Raw genomic sequence first — 19392 nt, forward strand, 5'->3', positions numbered from 1 at the left:
GATGCTCTATGCAGCTGCTCCAAAGCCACAGGAACTTATCAAATTAATTTAGCTCAGAGCACTAATAGAAGAACTGACAATATTTCCAAAGAATTAACCCCTCCTCTCAGTAAGGATACCACCCTACAAAGAGGTTTCGGTGGCTGTTAAGGATTCTCAGCAACTCGCAGGAGGTATTCAGCACTTCATGTGATCAGACCTCAACTAAAGGAACTCAGTGTATGTTTTACTTGCTTGCTGTTGTAGAATCTAATGCCGGAAGTGCCAGCTTCATTTCACTGTCACTAGAGCACAGGCAAAGGAAGGAAAACGACATCTGACTATGCAAGTGTTGCCTTGGCCTGTTTGCCACTTGTTGATCAATTCGATCTGTAGCAGCTTTACAGGAACACGCATGAGCCAAAGCAATTAATAGGAAAATGTAAGGACGGCTGGAAATGTGAGAGTCACAATAAAAACTAAAGCATGGAAAAACCAGCATCAAAATTCTTCTCTCTGCCATCTCTCTTCAGGCTGGCAGACAGCCCAAGCTGCAAGTCATTCCCACAAAGACCCATTTGAAAATGGAGTTAAACTTTTTTTTTTTTTTTTTTTTTTTTTTTTTTTTTTTAAATCATTCAGGGCTGAGCCTATTGTGACCTCTTCATTTAAAGTCTCTGATTAGTTGTATCCGAAGAGTTAGAATGTAGGCGAGACATGGAAGTGAAAAACCTCAGCCAGGCAGTTTTTGTTTCTTGTCAGTACAGAGCTTCTTCGGCATGGTTGCTCCTTGGACGTGTTATTGATGATGAATAAGAATGGACTGCTCAGAGATTAACACAGATGGTTGTAGCCTCAAGACTTGACAAGCTGTAACCAAAAGAGAAAATCCTCTATCTTCAAAGGGAGGGCAAGGAACCTTATACAACAGGATTCTGTACAGTTCAATTACAGTGAAAGTGGAATGTTACAATTGTGGAGGGGAGAGCTGAATGGGTTGTGTTCTGAAAGGGCATGTTTTATAGCTAGCTTACAGCTACCAGCATTTTAAGGTGCCTCAGCTGCAGCTGAACACAGGCTAACTCCATTTGCTGTCCCCGCCCCGGCCCTTTTCTGACAAAGAACCTTCCAGCTCCAGCAGTCCCTGGGAGGGAGGCTGTGTGGTTCAGTGGATAGGCCACTGGACCAGGAGTCATAGTACTGCTAACATCAAACTTCCAAAAATCATGAGTCATGCCCCAAAAAATCGGGAGATAAAAAGAATCCTAAACTTTTTTTTCTTTCTGGTTTCTGTGCCTTTAGGGTGCACTTGGGTTGCACTCTCAGGCTTTTTCTCTACAACCACCAGGGCTAACCCCCAGGTTTTAAAAAAAATAAAAACTGCCATTCACTCACATAATAGCTTGTCTGCAGAAGGTTGGGCTTTAAGTGACATCAAATATCACAAGCCTTATGCTAAAATCACAAGAATGGGCAAAATTGGAGAAGACCTTGTTTCTATTGCACTGATGTGCTGGGTGATTGTGTGCAAGTCACTTAACCTCTCTGGGACTCCATTTACCAATTCATAAAACGAGCGTAATCTGTGCAGTGGTGATACTTATAGAATCATAGAAATGTAGGGCTGGAAGAGACCTCATGAGGTCATGTAATTCATCCCTGTGTGTTGAGGAAGAATTAAGTACATCTAGACTATCCCTGACAGGAGTTTGTCCAACTTGTGCTTTAAAAACCTCCAGTGATGGGGATTCTACAACAGAGGGATTGGAACTCAGGTTTGTGGAGCCTGGGGCAGCTGACATTCCCACATCACCACTGGCAGGTCATGCAGAAATGTATCCAAGGAGCACTGTGGAGATTAGGCACATCGAGATGTACTGCCCAAAGGGACCAGAGTAACAGCATCCTGTGCCTTCTGATTGGCTCATGCTCACTATTTAACCCTGGAGTGTGCCCCAGGAAGTTGTCTGGGCAACCATGCAGATTTCTGGCTTTCTGTGATTTCCTCACCTCACCTTGCTTGCTGATTTCCAGTCTTTGACCCCAGCCTGATTCTGAGCCTGAATCTTGCCTCCTGATTCCAGCCTGGTAACTACCTCTGATCTCCATTCTCTGACACCAGCTGACTCCAGTCCTGACTCTTGTATATTGATCCTGGCTCTCACCATTACCCTGATCCCTGCTCACTGATTACTGCCTCACAACCATCCTTGACTTGCTGACACCAGTCCAGCTGTGACCACTAAGCCAAACCACCTATGCCCCAGTCCCCCAGAGAGGCACAACTGAGCCCACCTTGTTCTATGCTGGTTCTTTCCAGACTGACTGATAGGCTTTTCTGCAGAGCCCCCTAGCCCGCAAGCAGAACTGGACCCCTTAATCCCCCCCCCCCAAGCTTAAAGGGATAGCTTGCAATTCCAACACAGTCCAAAATACTTATAATTTTTGCTCTCTTCTGGACTCTCTCTAGTTTGTTCACATCTTTCTTAAAGTGCGGTGCCCAAAAAAGTACTCTAGCTAAGACCTCACTAGTGCCAAGTAGAGTGGAACAATTGACTCCCATGTCTTATGTACAACGCTCCTGTTAATACAGCCTGGCATGTTTGTTTGTTTTTCACAACAGCATTACACTGCTGACTCATTCAATTTGTGACCCGCTATAACCCTCAGATCCCTTTCTGCGGTGCCAATTATTCCCCATTTTGTGTTTGTGCATTTCACTTTTCTTTCCTGAGCATAGTACTTTGCACTTGTCGTCATTAAATTTCATCTTACTGATTTCAGACCAATTGTCTAATTCATCAAGATCATTTTGAATTCCAATCCTGTCCTCCAAAGTGCTAGCAACCCCCCCAAGCTTTGGTGTCATCTGCAAATTTTATAAGCATACCCTCCACTCTATTGTCCCAGCTATCTCCTTTGTAAAGTGCTTTGAAAGCAATTAACTTTCTCTCTTAAAGAGATGTTCATACAAATGCAAACATCTTTCACTACCATTTCAGCTAGGCTGGGCAGAATAATGAACGCTGATCAAAGAGGGAACTGCGTTGCGCCTCCATATCACCCCCTGAACAGTAATTTCATGAGTGTGGGAATGAAGCCTTTGAAAAGTTTTGGAAGTACTTGCACCTCTGCCTACAGAAAAGGGAGCGAGGAGTTTTCTTCTAAAGAGCCATAGATGTGAAAGCCTGTCTTTCAAAGATTTCTTTCTTTGGTGGAATAACTTCATGACAAATTCCTTGGTGAATTGGAGTTCAAGCTATCCTGATCTCCTGGGAAAAACCTGATAGAACTTAAACGTAAATTTTTTTCTAGAGTGTTTGGTTTTTTTAACCGTCTCAGAATGCAATAGAAAAATTCTACTCCTGTTATAGAACTTAATGGGATGTTTTTTTTTTAAAGGGGGGAGGAGAGGAACCTCAGCATTCCCTATCAAATTCTATAGGTAGGTAGAACAATTTGTGTGAACTGTACTAAACTTCCACAGAACAACGTTGTTTTTGTCCCCTGCTAAATTCTAGAGGACTCTTCCACAAGAGTAATTCTGATGGGGTTTACACTAGATTTTTTTTCTTTAATAGCTTTATATTCTAATAAGTATTGCTAACATTCATGCTGCCCCATGGCTGATAGCAATGGTTGAAGCTCTAGTGTAGACAAGGTGTCAGCAACTGGCTCTGTTAAAACCTGGATCAGTGCAGGTCTGCATCGTACTGTGGTTAAAATGCTGGCAGCCCCCAGTGATATGTCTACAGTAGGACTTCCACTTGTTGATACCACCTATGGTGCTACACCAATGACACTAAAGATGGAAAGTTTTCAGAAAAAAAATCTAGTGTAGACAAGTCCTGTGGCCTTCTCCCCACAAGACAGGAGGCAGATGTTATGGGTTGATTACAGGAGTGAGTGGTTTAGGTTATGTGGCCTGTGATCATAATGGTCCCTTCTGGCCTTAAAGTCTGAGTCTAATCCCTGTGGTGGGATCTATTCATATTCATGCTTCAAAACTCACAGTATGTTACTGATCTCTAATAGATTTACAGATTTAGGAGGCATGACAGCTACATAGTGGTCAGTTTAAGACCTCCATTAATACCATTAACATCTTGTTGTGAAGCTGGACATGAAACTTATTTTAAGAAACAGTTTGAATAAACCCAGATAGCCATTGTAAGAAAAAATTAATGGTTAAACAATAGAGAAGAATTTTTATCTTATTTCAAAAGATCAGTTCTGCAAAGTGTCTGAATATCAAGCGATGGAATGAAAAGCAGAAGTGGTGGTTGAACTTCTTGCAGTCAGTGCAATCAAAGGAAAAGAGATGAAATGTCTATACATCTCAGGAGAATGCTTGTTAAAGCAAATATGTACTGGCAGACACAATGAATTACATTCTGTAAGGGGAGAAGCAACTCAGAGAAATTCACAGTAAAAAGGGTGAAATTAGCCAGCATAACTGCTGATGGCACCAACAGCTTCCACCATAACCTATCCTAGATAAGGCCAGAGGATGAGGGAATGGGGTCATTCAGGTGGGGTCACAAGCCCCTTCTATCACTGTTCTCCCTACTTAAGATCAGCCTCAGAATGCCTAAGGCATTTCTAAGGCACTTATTGCCCTATCGCATGTCGGTGTAACGTATTCTAAAGGCAATGGCTCACATCTCTATCTTTCTGAAATGCTTCTTATCAGCTTTCATTCCACATAAACGTACAACTGATCTATGTGTTAGTGCTTATTGACGAGTGGGTAGATTAAAACACCTGCTTTTCTAAACCTCCATGAATTATATGATGTCCTGATAACAATAAGAACATAGCATTGATCAAAGATTAGATTATCTATAAAGAGCTATAGAACAAATCCCAAAACAAAACACTTCATGCTTATGCATTTTGCTTAAAGCAATGAGGAGGCGCTGTGATGTAACATCTTGGGAATGCTTCCCCTCTGACACTGATTTTTACACCTGTGGAATACTATTGACCTGGATGGGATTACTTCTTACTTACATCAGCATAGATCAGAATAGAACTGGGCTCCTTGTTTCTAAAGGCATCCTGGGTCGCAGGTGAAAGTAATACACACAGTCGTGTCTTTTCAGCAGTTCTAGAAGTAGAATGTTAAGAAAACTTGCCTATAATTTTAAGGTCTGTAGACAAAGGCATCTAAATCCGCCATAAAACAGCAACTCTGAAAGGTCTGTTGGAGACAATTCCAGCTGTACTCAGCACAGAATCAGATGCAAGGGACAAGGAAACTCATGCCAGGTTAACTTCTTCCCAGTCCTGTAGCTGGCTGTGGTTGTGGATTTGCCCCTGGTGCAAGAGCATCCTCACTTGTTCTTCTGTTCATGGGTAGAACACCACTATAACTCCCCATGACCCTAAGGGGACAAGAACTGTGCCAGCAGCTGGTTATTTTAAAAACTCTTTTTCCCTAGCTATGCTGAGGGTGGGGACTGGGGGGACATAGTAGTCACTACATTAGACCTATGCCACTGGAGAGTCCCCTATACAGGGAATGTTCAGTTAGTTGGTAAAGCTAGCTTTTGGGTGCTTACCCAGGAGTGGGGTGGGGAGGGGGCAGAGTCTGGTCCCAAGGTCTCCAGAGTAAACACCCACGTTCTATGCATTGTGAAATCCAGGTTGCTCCTGTTCTGTTTTTCACAAGCTCCTGTGGAAGTGAGTAAAGAGTCAGCTAGCATAGTCCAACAGAATGCTCTTCAGCCTTGGAGAGCAGGCTGAGAGTTTTAGGCCAGTTTAGGTATTGTATTCCTCTCGCATCAAAGGCTGCACATTCCACTTGCCCACAAAATACTGTAAGATGGGAATTCATGAGGCCTATGGTACCCAGGGGCATAATGTGCTGTCCTGGTAGAGGTAAAGCCAACCTGTCTTTTCCAACATCCTTAATGCAGTTGGAAAAGAATAATTCAGCCTCTTCCCTTCATGGGCTCAGAGACCTGTATCCCACCCTCCATCACTTTTCAAGCTAAGTGGCGTCTCTGGGTCACAAACTACAACTTCCTTGGTATTAGCATGGACAAACATCAATTAATTTCACTAAACATTCACATTTTGGCCTCCAGCAGCTTTAAGCTAAAACTTTCCATTTTTCTATCCAGGGACACAACGGGGATCTGAATAGAACTCAATTTTCCATTAAAGGCCACAGCCTTTGGTTTTTAAAATAAATCGGACAATGCTAGATGGGTGGGGCCCACAGCTCTGGAAGCACTAAATTAAAAAGGCTGACTGGGACGACTCCCTACGTAGCACCATGTCCTCTCTGTTTATCTCTAGGTTACTGAAAAAGAAAACAAAGGACAAATGCTTAAAAAGTAGTTCTAAGGGGAAAAAATGATTGACATAGAATGAAGCAGTAAACAAGGCCTGATCATTTTTGATCCATCCACATGACTCTAGTTTAATTCTGATACCCAGTCTCAGGGATTTCAGTGGGAGGTCAGCACCTTGTTGTTTCAGGCCGTATGAGTTGAACTGCTACTTTCTTCAAATAGAAAGTGTTTTTCTCTCCCTCTATAGGGCTCATGTCTTTGTCATCCTTTGGGTAAGGATCTCTCAAGGCAGCTTGGAGAAAAGGTGGATTCCTGCCAGAGTCAATTAGGGTTTGGTTTACACTTAGCTATGCTGGTATAGTCCCTGTAGCATAGATGTGGTTTATGTTAAGATTTCAAAGCAGGCTAGGGGATTTAGACATCACTTCCATTCATTTCAGTTGAAGAACTGTGTCTAAATCCCCTAGAACTCTTTGACAAATTCAGACTAGAAATAAGATGCAAAATCTTAACAGTGAGGTTGATTAATCACTGGAACAACTTACCTAGGGTTGTGATGGATTCTCTGTCACTCGAAATCTTTAAATCAAGAAAGACTGTGTGTCTTTCTAAAAGATACATTCTAGCTGAACCAGAATTTATAGGCTTGTTGCAGGAAGTTCTGTGTGCTATTATTTTATGGCCCGTGTTATGCAGGAGGTCAAACCAGATGACAATCATGGCTCAGTGTATGAATATGTGAATTATTCTGAAGTTCAGAGCAGGAAGCTAAATTGGTGTTGATTTTACTTCAGTAATCTGTTAAACAGAGTCAGCTTGTCTCTTTGACTGGCCCATAGATGGAGCAAAGAAAGAGGGTCTGGAAGTACAGAGGCTTGACCTTTTCTCCTACCTCTGAAAGAGGTCTGGTCTACACTTAAAATTTAGGTTGACATAGGCACAGTGCTCTGGGATGTGAAAAATCCACACCTCTGAGTGCTGTAGCTGTGCCTGCCTATCCCCTGGTGTAGATGTAGGTTGGTCAAAGGAAGAATGCTTCCATCTACCTAGCTACCCTCACTCAGGTAGGTAATGTTTCTACAGCAATGGAAAAATCCCTTCTAATGTTGTTGGCTGCATCCATGCTATGGTGCCTGACATATGACCTGAAAAAGAGATGGCCATGCATGGGAGATGATTTCTTGAAATTCTGGGAAGGGGTGACTTTGAAGCACTTTTTCTCCCTTTCCCCATAACTATATGTATGGGGACAGTACCAGTCAGAAATGTGACTTGTTTAGAAGGAGGGGACGATTCATTATATGCCAGCGTCCCCAAACACAGGAGAGCACATATCATGGTGGAATCACTTATGTTTCTGGAAATTAACAGGTGTGGCCTGCAAACTGGCTAGCTAAGATTCTATGACATATCAAAAGACTTAGTTCCTGCAATAGATGTAACTCCTGGCATTTGTGCAGGTGGAATGCTGTTTGACAAGGGGGAGATACAGTTTGCCGACACCTTTGCATCACAGATCCAAACTGGTACTGACTATCTTCTCCAATGGAGAGCAAGGGCTGTGTATGGCGATTAGGCACTACTAATACCTAGCTATAAGGTAATGTACTGATAACCCTGGAGTGTGATATTCTTCACAGAAAAGTGAAGTTCTAGCAGCATTACAAGCTTCTCCACTAATGTGAACAATCCCTGATCTAAAAGGGTCATCATAAGGCAAGAGGATGGTTCGCTCTCCATGCCCAGACACCCCTAGTTTCTCAGCAAAGAATGCCAACTAGTGCCATTCCTGTGTGCACATTTTTATATGGCCACCTGTCCACTGGGAAATGGACTGAGACCACCAAAATAATATCAGGTAGACTACTGAACAGCCCAAGATGGTAACAGCTCACTCATAAGAACAATTAAGAAACAAAAGCTTTATATCCAATTACCCGTCCCTGAGCCATCAATTCCCCCTTGCTCTTGAGTATTTGAAAAATAGTTTTTTGAACTTTACAGCTATTATGGTTCTACATCAGTGTTTGATTTTTCTGAATTTTTTAAAAAATTAAACAAGCCTGTTTATTACAAATATAAAATCTGAACAGGAAATCCAGAGACTCCTGTTGTTTTCATCTAGAGATATGATTTTGTGAGACATCCTCCCACCAAAGGTTCAGACCATTAATTTCTGCAATTTTTCTACACATGTTCTTCGCACTTAATCTTTCATCCCTTTTAGGTGACTGGTACTTCTAAATTAGCTCATATGGCATTCACCTGTTAATTGAAGTAATATATGTTGCAGTTCTCTCAATTTTTTTTGGTATAATTATCTTGAATAAATGTAACCAGTGGACAGTGATTGTGACGACGAAATGTTAAGGGAGATTAGAGAGGCTATCAAAATAAAGAACTCAATAATAGTGGGAGATTTCAATTATCCCCGTATTGACTGGATACATGTCACCTCAGGATAAAATGCAGAGACACAATTTCTCTTTAAATGACTGTTTCTTGGAGCAGCTGGTACGGGAACTCACAAGGGGAGAGGCAACTCTTGATCTAGTCCTGAGTGGAGCGCAGGATCTCGTCCAAGAGGTAACTATAACAGGACCACTTGGAAATAGTGACCATAATATAATAACCTTTAACACTCCTTTGGTGGGAAGAACACCTCAACAGCCCAACACTGTGGCATTTAATTTCAGAAAGGGGAACTATGCAAAAATGAGGAGGTTAGTTAAACACAAATTAAAAGGTACAGTGACTAGAATGAAACCCCTGCAAGCTGCATGGACACTTTTCAAAGACACCATAATAGAGGCTCAACGTAAGTGTATACCCCAAATTAAAAAACACAGTAGAAGAACTAAAAAAGAGCCACCATGGCTTAACAGCCATGTAAAAGAAGCAGTGAGAGATAAAAAGGCATTTTTAAAAAAGTGGAAGTCAAATCCTAGTGAGGTAAATAGAAAGGAGCATAAACACTGCCAAATTAAATGTAAAAACGTAATAAGAAAAGCCAAAAAGGAGTTTGAAGAACAGCTAGCCAAAAACTCAAAAGGTAACAACAAAATGTTTTTTAAGTACATCAGAAGCAGGAAGCTGCTAAACAACCAGTGGGGCCCCTGGACCATCGAGATACAATAGGAGCACTTAAAGATGATAAAGTCATCGCAGAGAAACTAAATGAATTCTTTGCTTCAGTCTTCACGCCTGAGGATGTTAAGGAGATTTCCAAACCTGAGCCGTCTTTTGTAGGTGGCAGATCTGAGGAATGGTCACAGATTGAAGTGTCACTAGAGGTGGTTTTGGAATTAATTGAGAAACTTAACAGCAACAAGTCACTGGGACCAGACGGCATTCACCCAAGAGTTCTGAAAGAACTCAAATGTGAAATTGTGGAACTATTAACAATGGTTTGTAATCTGTCCTTTAAATCAGCTACTGTTCCCAATGACTGGAAGATAGCTACTGTAACGCCAATATTTAAGACGGGCTCTAGAGGTGATCCTGGCAATTACAGAGCAGTAAGTCTAATGTCAGTACCAGGCAAATTAGTTGAAACAATAGTAAAGAATAAAATTGTCAGACACATAGAAGAACATAAATTGTAGCGCAAAAGTCAACATCGTTCCTGTAAAGGGAGATCATGTCTTACTAATCTATTAGAGTTCTTTGAGGGGGTCAACAAACACATGGACAAGGGGGATCCAGTGGACATAGTGCACTTAACAGAAAGCCTTTGACAAGGTCCCTCACCAAAGGCTCTTACATAAATTAAGTTGTCATGGGATAAGAGAGAGGATCCTTTCATGGATTGAGAACTGGTTAAAAGACAGGGAACAAAGGGTAGGAATAAATGGTAAATTTTCAGAATGGAGAAGGGTAACTAGTGGTGTTCCCCAAGGGTCAGTCCTTGGACCAATCCTATTCAACTTATTCATAAATGATCTGGAGAAATGGATAAACAGTGAGGTGGCAAAGCTTGCAGATGATACTAAACTGCTCAACATAGTTAAGACTAAAGCAGACTGTGAAGAACTTCAAAAAGATCTCACCAAACTAAGTGATTGGGCAACAAAATGACAAATGAAATTTAATGTGGATAAATGTAAAGTAATGCACATTGTAAAAAATAACCCCAACTATACATACAATATGATGGGGGGCTAATTTAGCTACAGCTACTCAGGAGAAAGATCTTGGAGTCATCGTGGATAGTTCTCTGAAGATGTCCACGCAGTGTGCAGCGGCAGTCAAAAAAGCAAACCGGATATTAAGAATCATTAAAAAAGGGATAGAGAATAAGACGGATAATATCTTATTGCCCTTATATAAATCCATGGTACGCCCACACCTTGAATACTGCATACAGATGTGGTCCCCTCATTTCAAAAAAGATTACTGGCTTTAGAAAAGGTTCAGAAAAGGGCAACTAAAATGATTAGGGGTTTGGAACGGGTCCCATATAAGGAGAGATTAAAGAGGCTAGGACTTTTCATCTTGGAAAAGAGGAGACTAACAGGGGGGTATGATAGAGGCATATAAAATCATGAGTGGTGTGGAGAAAGTGAATAAGGAAAAGTTATTTTTATTTGTTCCCATAATATAAGAACTAGGAGCCACCAAATGAAATTAATGGGCAGCAGGTTTAAAACAAATAAAAGGAAGTTCTTCTTCACTCAGCGCCCAGTCAACCCGTGGAACTCCTTGCCTGAGGAGGTTGTGAAGGCTAGGACTATAACAGCGTTTAAAAGAGAACGGGATAAATTCATGGAGGTTAAGTCCATTAATGGCTATTAGCCAGGATGGGTAAGGAATGGTGTGCCTAGCCTCTGTTTGTCAGAGGGTGGAGGTGGATAGTAGGAGAGAGATCACTTGACCATTACCTGTTAGGTTCACTCCCTCTGGGGCACCTGGCATTGGCCACTGTCGGTAGACAGGATACTGGTCTGGATGGGCCTTTGTTCTGACCCAGTATGGCCATTCTCATGTTCTTAACCAGCATACATTAGATCTCAAACGTAGCATTTGATAGTATTTTCCCTGGCCATTCCATAAATATATGCTCGTACTTGTCATGCTGCATGTTTCTGCATGCTGCGTTGTTGCAGTTTACCAGCAATAAAAGAGGAAAGCGGATACTCTGCGCTTAATACTTGTCACTGTAACATGCTGTCAACATTTGAATAGCGGACTCCCACACAAATTCCTCATCCCATAGCCTGTGACAAACTCTGTGGCCCGGAGGGGAAGGGAGGAATGTGTTGCAGAGGAGGAATTTTGGGACTATTCATTTGTATTTCAATTTAAACAAGTATCCTTCTCCTAACCAGAGTGAAGTGGCAACAGGCTTTTACTTGTTTTGTTCTGTTGTACTTAATACGTGTTCATAACTGACACAAAACTTTTGTCCAGGAACATGTGGATAGCATAGCACGGTGTTTGGTTTGTGTAACTGGAAACATGGGTAGGATGGTATGAAGGCTTGTGGAGTGGGCCAGAGGTATCTTCTGGTGGAAATCTTTTTTTAATATCTTTGCCATTTGGTGCAATTAGTCCAGTCCAAAGGTGTTGCCAAACCCCTCCCCCCCCAGTTTTCGTTCAAGGCTTCTCTTGAAACTGGTCTGCTTGTTCGTAGGATATGACATTTCTACCCTTTTAAAATATCCTTATGTCCAGAGCAGTATCACCAGAAGGGGAGGAAATCATTCCAGTCTTCTTGGCAGTTTGGTGTTGGCACTTCAACAAGGGAGGGACTCCGGATTGCTGCCTCCGGCACATCACTGAGGTGCTGCAGGGAAGCTGAGAGATTCAGACCGAGAGGGAAGTTGCTCCACAGGATATAAGAGCTGGAGAAACGACGTTATACTCCTGAGGGCATTCTGCACCAAAAAACTAAAAATTCTGCACACAACATTTTAAAATTCTGCAAGTTTTATTTGTCAATAAATAAATGCAGAGGCTCCAGCGCAGCAGTGGGGAGCAGAGGCTGCATAAAGGTGGGAGATCATCCTGCAGCCCCCCCCGCCCCATCCCTGGGACACTGACTCAGTGGTGGGGCTGCACCTGACCCTGACACAGCACAAAGCCTGGGCTTTCCCCAGAAACATCCTGGGGCCCTGCCCCTTTGTGCCAAGCACACCAGGTGTGGGTCAGGCAGGCTCAACCAGGCAGGATCCACAGCAGCCTCAGATGGCCATGAGATGCAGTTAGAGCCCATTCCTACAGTCCAGCTGAATGTGTGCAAATTCAACTGAGCTGTGGAAATGCATGACACTTGGCAGCCTTGTGTCTATAAAGGGCCAGATCCAAAGCCCATTGAACTCAATGGTAGTCTTTGGATCAGGCCTGGTACACTTTTCACTTCACGTTATCCATTTTGCCACAAGAGTTTAAGAGTTTAGGGACTCTGGGGGTAGGAATACAAGACGTACTATAGGTCACACAGGTGGAATAAGGCTATGTCTAGACTCTACACTACGAGCTAAGGGTGTGATTCCCTGCTTGCACAGACATACTTGTGCTAGCTCTCATCTGAACGAGCGTGCTAAAAATAGTGCCTTACGGTAACACCGGTGGCAGCACATGCTAACAGCCCCGAGCCCCTAGCCGTGGGGTCTGTACTCGGGGCAGCTAGCACATGCTGCCGCCCCCATGCTACTGCGACTACACTACTACTACTGTTGGTGTGCTAGATCAGATGAGAGCTAGTACACGTAGGTCTGTGTGAGCTGGGAACCCTACTCCTAGATCAGAGAGTAGACGGCAGCCGAAGAGAGAGTTGTTTTGTGTCTGAGCCTTTTTAACCTTCTGGTTGAACTAGAACCATCCCATTTGCAGCTTCAAAGCCATTTAAACCATCTCAAACTCATTTTCAATAACTCCTGTTTCATAAATATTGACAGATTGTTGCTTTCAGAAGGATTCTCTCTCACTGCTACCCCCTGGGAGTTTTTCTTCTCTGCTCTACTGACACCTGGCAATTTTTCATAGCGTACTATTTCCCTTTAGTCTTGTTTTGCTAACACCTGTTATTGAAAACCCAGTATTTGCTCTTCAGCAGCACAGCTCTGCCATCCAGGCATTTACTAATGATCTCCATTATTCACAAATATATTAACCTCCCTTTCAGGCGGTTATTACAGTAATAAATTCCGTTTTCAAAGGTTTATGGTGTGCATACTTCTGGATTTTTGTACACTGGATTTTCTTCATGCAAACTCCTTACACTAAAGTGAAAAGGTAAGAGCTAAGGATGGCCTAAACGCCATTAAGGCCACAGTCCCGCTACACGTTCCATGCAAGCAGATCACTGTGCCAGCCTGGAGCCCCGCTGAAGTCAACAGTGTAAAAAAAGTCCACCTGTTTAGAAGAAGCTCAACATTAGGGCTTACGTAAGTTCATGTTTCTATGTTGACAATGGGTTTGGGGTTGAAGGTTTTGTTAGTTGTGACTGCTTTTCTTTCCTCCTTCTTGCAAGTTACAGAAGAACAGAAAATTGGCAGAAGATGCCAGAAATGGCAGCAGAAGCAAGTAGCTTTCTATGTCCCAGAGGAAGACAACGACAACTGCAATAAAAACCCCTCTTCAACACACAAGTGATAGCACTGAATAGTTTTACTTGCTGTTACTGGGGGAACATACCTGCTTTTTTATTTATTTAAACCTCTGTATGGTAAAGTGTATGTTACATAATTCCAAAATATTATGAATGATATGGAATGAATTATTTCCTGACCCACTTTAAATCAAAACTAAAATTTTGTGAATCGGCTGTCATTTCCGTACAAAACAAAGGCAAACAATCATAATTTTTTGTTTGGTACAGATTTCCTTTATCACTTCAGCTTGCCTCTTCACAGGCCTGGGGAGAGAAAGGGGAAATACAATCCTTTGGCTTAACCATAATTATACTGACCAAGCTTTGTGCTTTGATGTTTAGTATCAATATGGCTTTATATGTTCCTAAGTGAACAGTGCAACATTTTTATCTTTTAAATATTTATTCAACATCCAAACTGTAGCTCAACATTATTCCAAATAAAAGCAGAAAGTCTCCAGCAATCAGATTTCACCCCAGAAACCTATGTAAACTGTAGAGCTGGGCTAGGTAGCATTAGCAAAGACAATAGACATGAAAATATGATTCAATAACATCTCTCGTGACTGCTGTCATCCTTCAGTCAGTATTTTGCAGTTACAATACCCTTTCTCCCAGCCAAACTATAAAGCAATATGAAAACCAAACTCAAGGCAAATGAAGTTTTTATACACAGGTAAGACTTCCTTGTATTTTTAAACAGTCCCATTATTAACAACAAAGCTCTTTAGTGAAAAAAGCTGGAATTTACATACATGATTTAAATTAAAGGGACCCGGGCAAGGCTGAAAGGATTAATTTTAGACATGCCACCCTTGTTTTGGTTTGTGAATCTGTGCATCTGACACTGGCCTACTACTTGACTAAGCAGGCAGCGTATTGAAATGTAATCATTACAAAACAAATTCTGCACAGGCCTTTTGCATTCTTCAGTTCTTTGCCTCCTTAAAAGAATGGAGCAGGCTGGCAGAATCAAGGAACAGTAGCATGTCTGATGGGGGAACCTCGTGTCATGTCTTTCCAGTGAATGAGCAATGCTGGGATTTCAGCAATGCTGGAGCACATCTTAGAGGCACCATTTCATTCTCTCTCCTCCCCCTCTTTCCAAATCAGGTTGGAATCTAATTACTTTTGTTTTTATATACAGTCTACAGAGAGGACGTTTTATTGCAGTTTTGAGATACTTGTAAGTAACTCTTTTAAAATGGAGAAGGAGCAACAAAATTCCTATTCATCCTAACTCTTTTTCTACGACCTTTCCACGTTCTACAGAGCAATCTTTTCAGGCATCTATTCTTGTTGCCACGCTAGGATTAAAGGGATAGGGCTACAAAAAAGACTGGTTCACATTTCTGTTAGGACCTTTGACTGAGGTGATTCCTGGTATAGCTGAGGAAAACATCAAATAGCTTAAAATAAGTGAAAGCAAAGATTAGTGTGTTTATATCTTTGTTTGTCCCACTCCTTTGTCATTTCCATATCACGAACAAACCCTCGCCAACATATAGAGATAAAGCTGCAGCTGGAGTTTCCTAGCTGAGATTTGTTTTCAGATTAATTTTTGTACACCACAGAGGTTAAGTATTTGATTTTATTGGAGTTTGTGTCAGGCATGATGGGGATCAAGTGGATCAGCAGTTGGAGTAGGTTGGGCATCAGTTATAGATAGATATATAAAAATAATTTAATTCTTTAATACATGTCCTTCAGCATGTGAGCATAGCATATATAATACTGGAGAGCTAGAGTGATTCTGTCCAGCTTTTCTGGTTGTCCAGCCAGAACCATGTAAATTGCAGAAAACAAACTGTTAAAACTCCAGTACTGCAATGTCTATAAAGGTACTGGACCGTATGTAACAATTTAAATGGCCATTGATTAAATTTTGCAGTCAACTATATTTAAAAACTAAAATTTACCAACATGAGGCGTCTCCCCTATCAAAGCCTTAAGACACCAATTATACTGCTCAGCCCTACTCTTGATTTTATAAAATACTGTTTAAGATGTAGCACAATAAATGTGCTGCTTATGCACTCTAACATAGAGCACAGAAATACAACACTACAAAGTGCAAGTCTAACCATCTCCACAGTGGGAAAAGTGCGAAGGTTAAAAATATGCATGTGGCTTAACACAAGACATTTAAAAACTATTACATGTAAATCACAAACTAAATGCTTTCCTCTTTACCATATGCAAGACCGAAACATATGGTCAGCTGCTGATTCATCTCTTGCAGTTGTAGTGTAATCTTCAGAAAGATAAAAGATGTTGAAAAATCAGGGATAAAAAACAAGTGACCAAAAATGATCCCATTTACTACTTTTCCAGTAGTTACGTTTTCAAGAAGTAAACACGGAAAGTCCCCTTGGTCTTCAGCATCAGTAAATGATATCCTCTCAAACAGCCAAACCAGCCCACGTGGACCAAAACCAAATCAATGTCACACACACAGGCACCCCACAGGAAAAAGTGCACTTCCAATAGCAGGTACAAAAATAAATTGGCACACTCTTTTTGACACAGTGAAGATATCTTTTTTTAAAAGCTTTTCCACAACGTTAATAAGTCATTTTGTAAGTCGGAGCAAGTCTGTAGCAGAGCACTATAAGAATGCACTTGACTAGCTTGCAAAGTGAACAGATGATTGTAAGACAGATGGGAATGGAGGCTGTCGTTTAATTTTTGTTCTTGCATGACTGATATGGGTAACTAATTTTACTCCTTTGGTCCCCGTGGTAAGAGTTTGTTTTCCCCCCAGTTCCGGCATCAGTTATTAGTTCTTCATTAATATGCATCTCATTCCTCACCTGCTCTGAGTAGTAAACACTACATGAATTCATTTAGTCTGAGAGTCTTAGGAAATTCAATGCAGTGTTCCCCATTTGCTGCTGGAAAAATTGTGTATTTGAAGAGAGAGAGAAGTTTGGTATTGAGTCCTATTTTTGCATTTCCAGTAGTAACTACAGCTTGATAATGCTGAATAGAAACAGTCTTAAGACCCCTTCCTGGAAGGGTAGCCTGTGCTAGGAATTCTGGATCAAACGTCTATAATGTGGCATCACTTCGTGTTCAGGCAGATGGAGAGCAAATTCCAAGGCCACTAACACTGGAAATTCGAAGGCTATCAGCTCTCGCCTGTTCAGTCGGAACTTCTCTTCCAGTTTCTGTAACACAGATAAGTTTAAAAAAAAAAAAAGTCCAATTTGAGGCTTAATAAATAAGTCCGTAGGCGACCAGCTAGCAGAACCAACAAATCATACTAATTTCTTACTAGAAGGGCAGTTCGTTCACTTTAAGAAACTCACCTGAACAGGTGTGTGTGTTTTTTTTTTTTTTAATAAGCCATAAATGGTGCACAAGTGGCATTTTCATTCATTCCATTTCTTTCTTTTAGCAGAAAAACTAAATCTGGTTTTCTTGCAGTGACTATTGAGCCATGAACAACTATGAAATCAGGCTCTGAGGGAGGTAAGGCACAACTGCTCTCACATACTCCCTCTCAAAAGCTTGACACAAATGTTGGTGATTTTCCTAACAGAATAATCACATCTGCCAGATAATTTTATTAATTACATCTATTCACAAGAGGAGTCCTCAGCTGATGACTGTGGGGTTTTTGTTGTGATTTGAGACGGTATGTTGTACTACGCTATTGTGGGGAGAAAAAGGAATTTTAAAAAAATTATTCCCATGTTAATACTAAATCTGTTTGAGCCTTTTAATACCTCAGAGGCACAAGGTGACACGTGCAACAATAATCAAACCATGAAGAATGGAAGCTGCACTACCCCCAAGAGGAGAAGATACTGGTTTCATAGGTGGCTTTCTGCTATAATTTGTCTGTTCTTCTGTTTCTCTTGGATTTATACACTAGTGGAATGCAGTCAGTTGTTTTGGGGTTTGATTTTTTTTCCACTTCTGACCTGCCCATTTCACTTTTTGTTGACTATGTGGTAGACTTTTGTTGACTTTGATAGAGTGAACAACCAAGCCTAAAGGGAAGCTCACTATCCACTCAGTCAGAGCGTCAGAGGGGAAGCTGTCCCAGGACCAGATCTTCAGCTGCTGCTGCAGTCTTTTTTTTCAGCTGCCCTGAGGCTATTCTAACTTAAGAGGACTGCCAAACTAGCTCAATGTTCTCAATCAAGCTGACATAAAAGGTGGTTTAAGCCACTTCTGCCCTCCCCGCTCCTGAATTCCCTTGGGTCAAGCACCATGTGTTGTTTGGCTGAAGCCAAGGATCTGGCCCTCGACCTCTAGTTCAGCTCTTCTGTAGTTATACAAGCTCAGCATTTAAGTAGTTTCTGTATTAGAGCCTTAGAACATTTTCTTCCCTCTCTTATTTAATTAAAACCTAGTTATGGAAAGGGTCAGAAGACAGAACACCTAACTCTGGAGAAGGTGATTCACTCATCAAGTGCTGTGATGGAAATAGCATTCTATCACCTGAAAATTGAATTTGCTGAATGAAAGCAGAGTTATATGATTGGGGGAGTCTCAAATTTCTTTATCAGGCACACCATGTTGTGTTAGTGTCTCGTGGAGACCTCGCAGCCATTTAGTCGCATTGATTAACCTTCCCAGCCAGTTGTGACTGCACTGACCACCCCCTTCCTCTTGTGATGAAGTAACTTCCCTGGCGCATCTATCAGAATTGCACGTGCGCACACACAACATATATGAAGGACTTATTTAGTTGTTGTCTAAATCTGAATCTGGTTTAGCAACTGGAAGCCATGAGGACTGCCAAGACCATGTTGTTATCCAGCTCTCAGAACCAGAGTTTGGGAACTTCTGCTGTGGAAAACACTAGCAGCCGAAGGATACTTACATCTATAAGATGTTTAACTTCATGTTTTCTGAGGTCACTGCCAATTTTGGCTGCTAGTAGGACACACGCTCCAGCACAAAGCTTTCTGTTCTGCTTGTTTAGTTTCCCTTTGAGAGCAAGTTTCTCAAAGTAGACAAAGGCCATGGCCACAGTGGGCTCCTCAAAACCACACTCTTCTTGAGCCAGTTTGCGCATCTCTCGCTTTAGGCTGAGGAAAGAGAACACAGACAGACATGCTGTGTGAGCTGACCCAGAATTCACAGATTAAAGCAAGAGACGCTTTCTTTTAAAACAACTTTCCTGTGAGGGACTTTCATGCGCAAGCGAACAGGAGTTGGGTGGGTGGGGGAGTGCAATTTATACGGCTGGTATCTTTCTGTTTCTATTTGCTATTATCTAATATAAATCAAATCCCGCAATAAATATTCACTCTGGCGTTTCAGCTATGAGAAGCAAGTTACTAAATCACTAAAAATGATGTAGCAGAACCATTAAGATACACATGCCTTACTGAATAGCTGCGATCAAATTACTGTAATCGTTGCCCTTTTCTCTCCTCTTTCCCCTTTTCTGTCTGACACATTTTGTATCCTGTCACATTTAATTGGTAAGCTCTTCAAACTATTCCGGTACTCCTTCCCTCGTTACTTCTGCAAAGTATCAAGTACGCTCTGGGGACT

General features: G+C 41.6%; 2 protein-coding genes across 13 annotated transcripts in view; one reads left to right on the forward strand and one right to left on the reverse strand.

Annotated features, from left to right (window-relative positions):
- Nucleotides 1-19392, forward strand: part of TMEM241 (transmembrane protein 241) — a 199768-nt gene that overhangs the window by 90991 nt on the left and 89385 nt on the right. Inside the window, exons 15-16 of one of the 9 annotated variants that reach the window (XM_043539747.1) lie at nucleotides 13442-13517; nucleotides 13762-14029. The exons of 5 other annotated variants lie outside the window; for them this stretch is intronic. In XM_043539747.1, coding sequence (XP_043395682.1) covers nucleotides 13442-13508 — 67 coding nt within the window. In that variant the 3' untranslated portion in view covers nucleotides 13509-13517; nucleotides 13762-14029. Of the gene's footprint in view, nucleotides 1-3381; nucleotides 3440-7741; nucleotides 8855-13441; nucleotides 14030-19392 lie in introns of those variants that run through there. 3 more of the 9 variants (XM_037892750.2, XM_037892751.2, XM_043539749.1) reach the window with 3 other exon arrangements.
- Nucleotides 15453-19392, reverse strand: part of CABLES1 (Cdk5 and Abl enzyme substrate 1) — a 111421-nt gene continuing 107481 nt past the window's right edge. For all 4 annotated transcript variants that reach the window (XM_037892748.2, XM_037892747.2, XM_037892749.2 and 1 more), the window contains 2 exons: nucleotides 18713-18920; nucleotides 15453-17045 (listed from right to left, as the gene is read on the reverse strand). In XM_037892748.2, the coding sequence (XP_037748676.1) occupies nucleotides 16905-17045; nucleotides 18713-18920 (349 nt within the window). In that variant the 3' untranslated portion in view covers nucleotides 15453-16904. The remainder of the gene's footprint in view (nucleotides 17046-18712; nucleotides 18921-19392) is intronic.

This window comes from Chelonia mydas, chromosome 2, assembly GCF_015237465.2.
Source record: "Chelonia mydas isolate rCheMyd1 chromosome 2, rCheMyd1.pri.v2, whole genome shotgun sequence".
Lineage (NCBI taxonomy): Eukaryota > Metazoa > Chordata > Testudines > Cheloniidae > Chelonia > Chelonia mydas.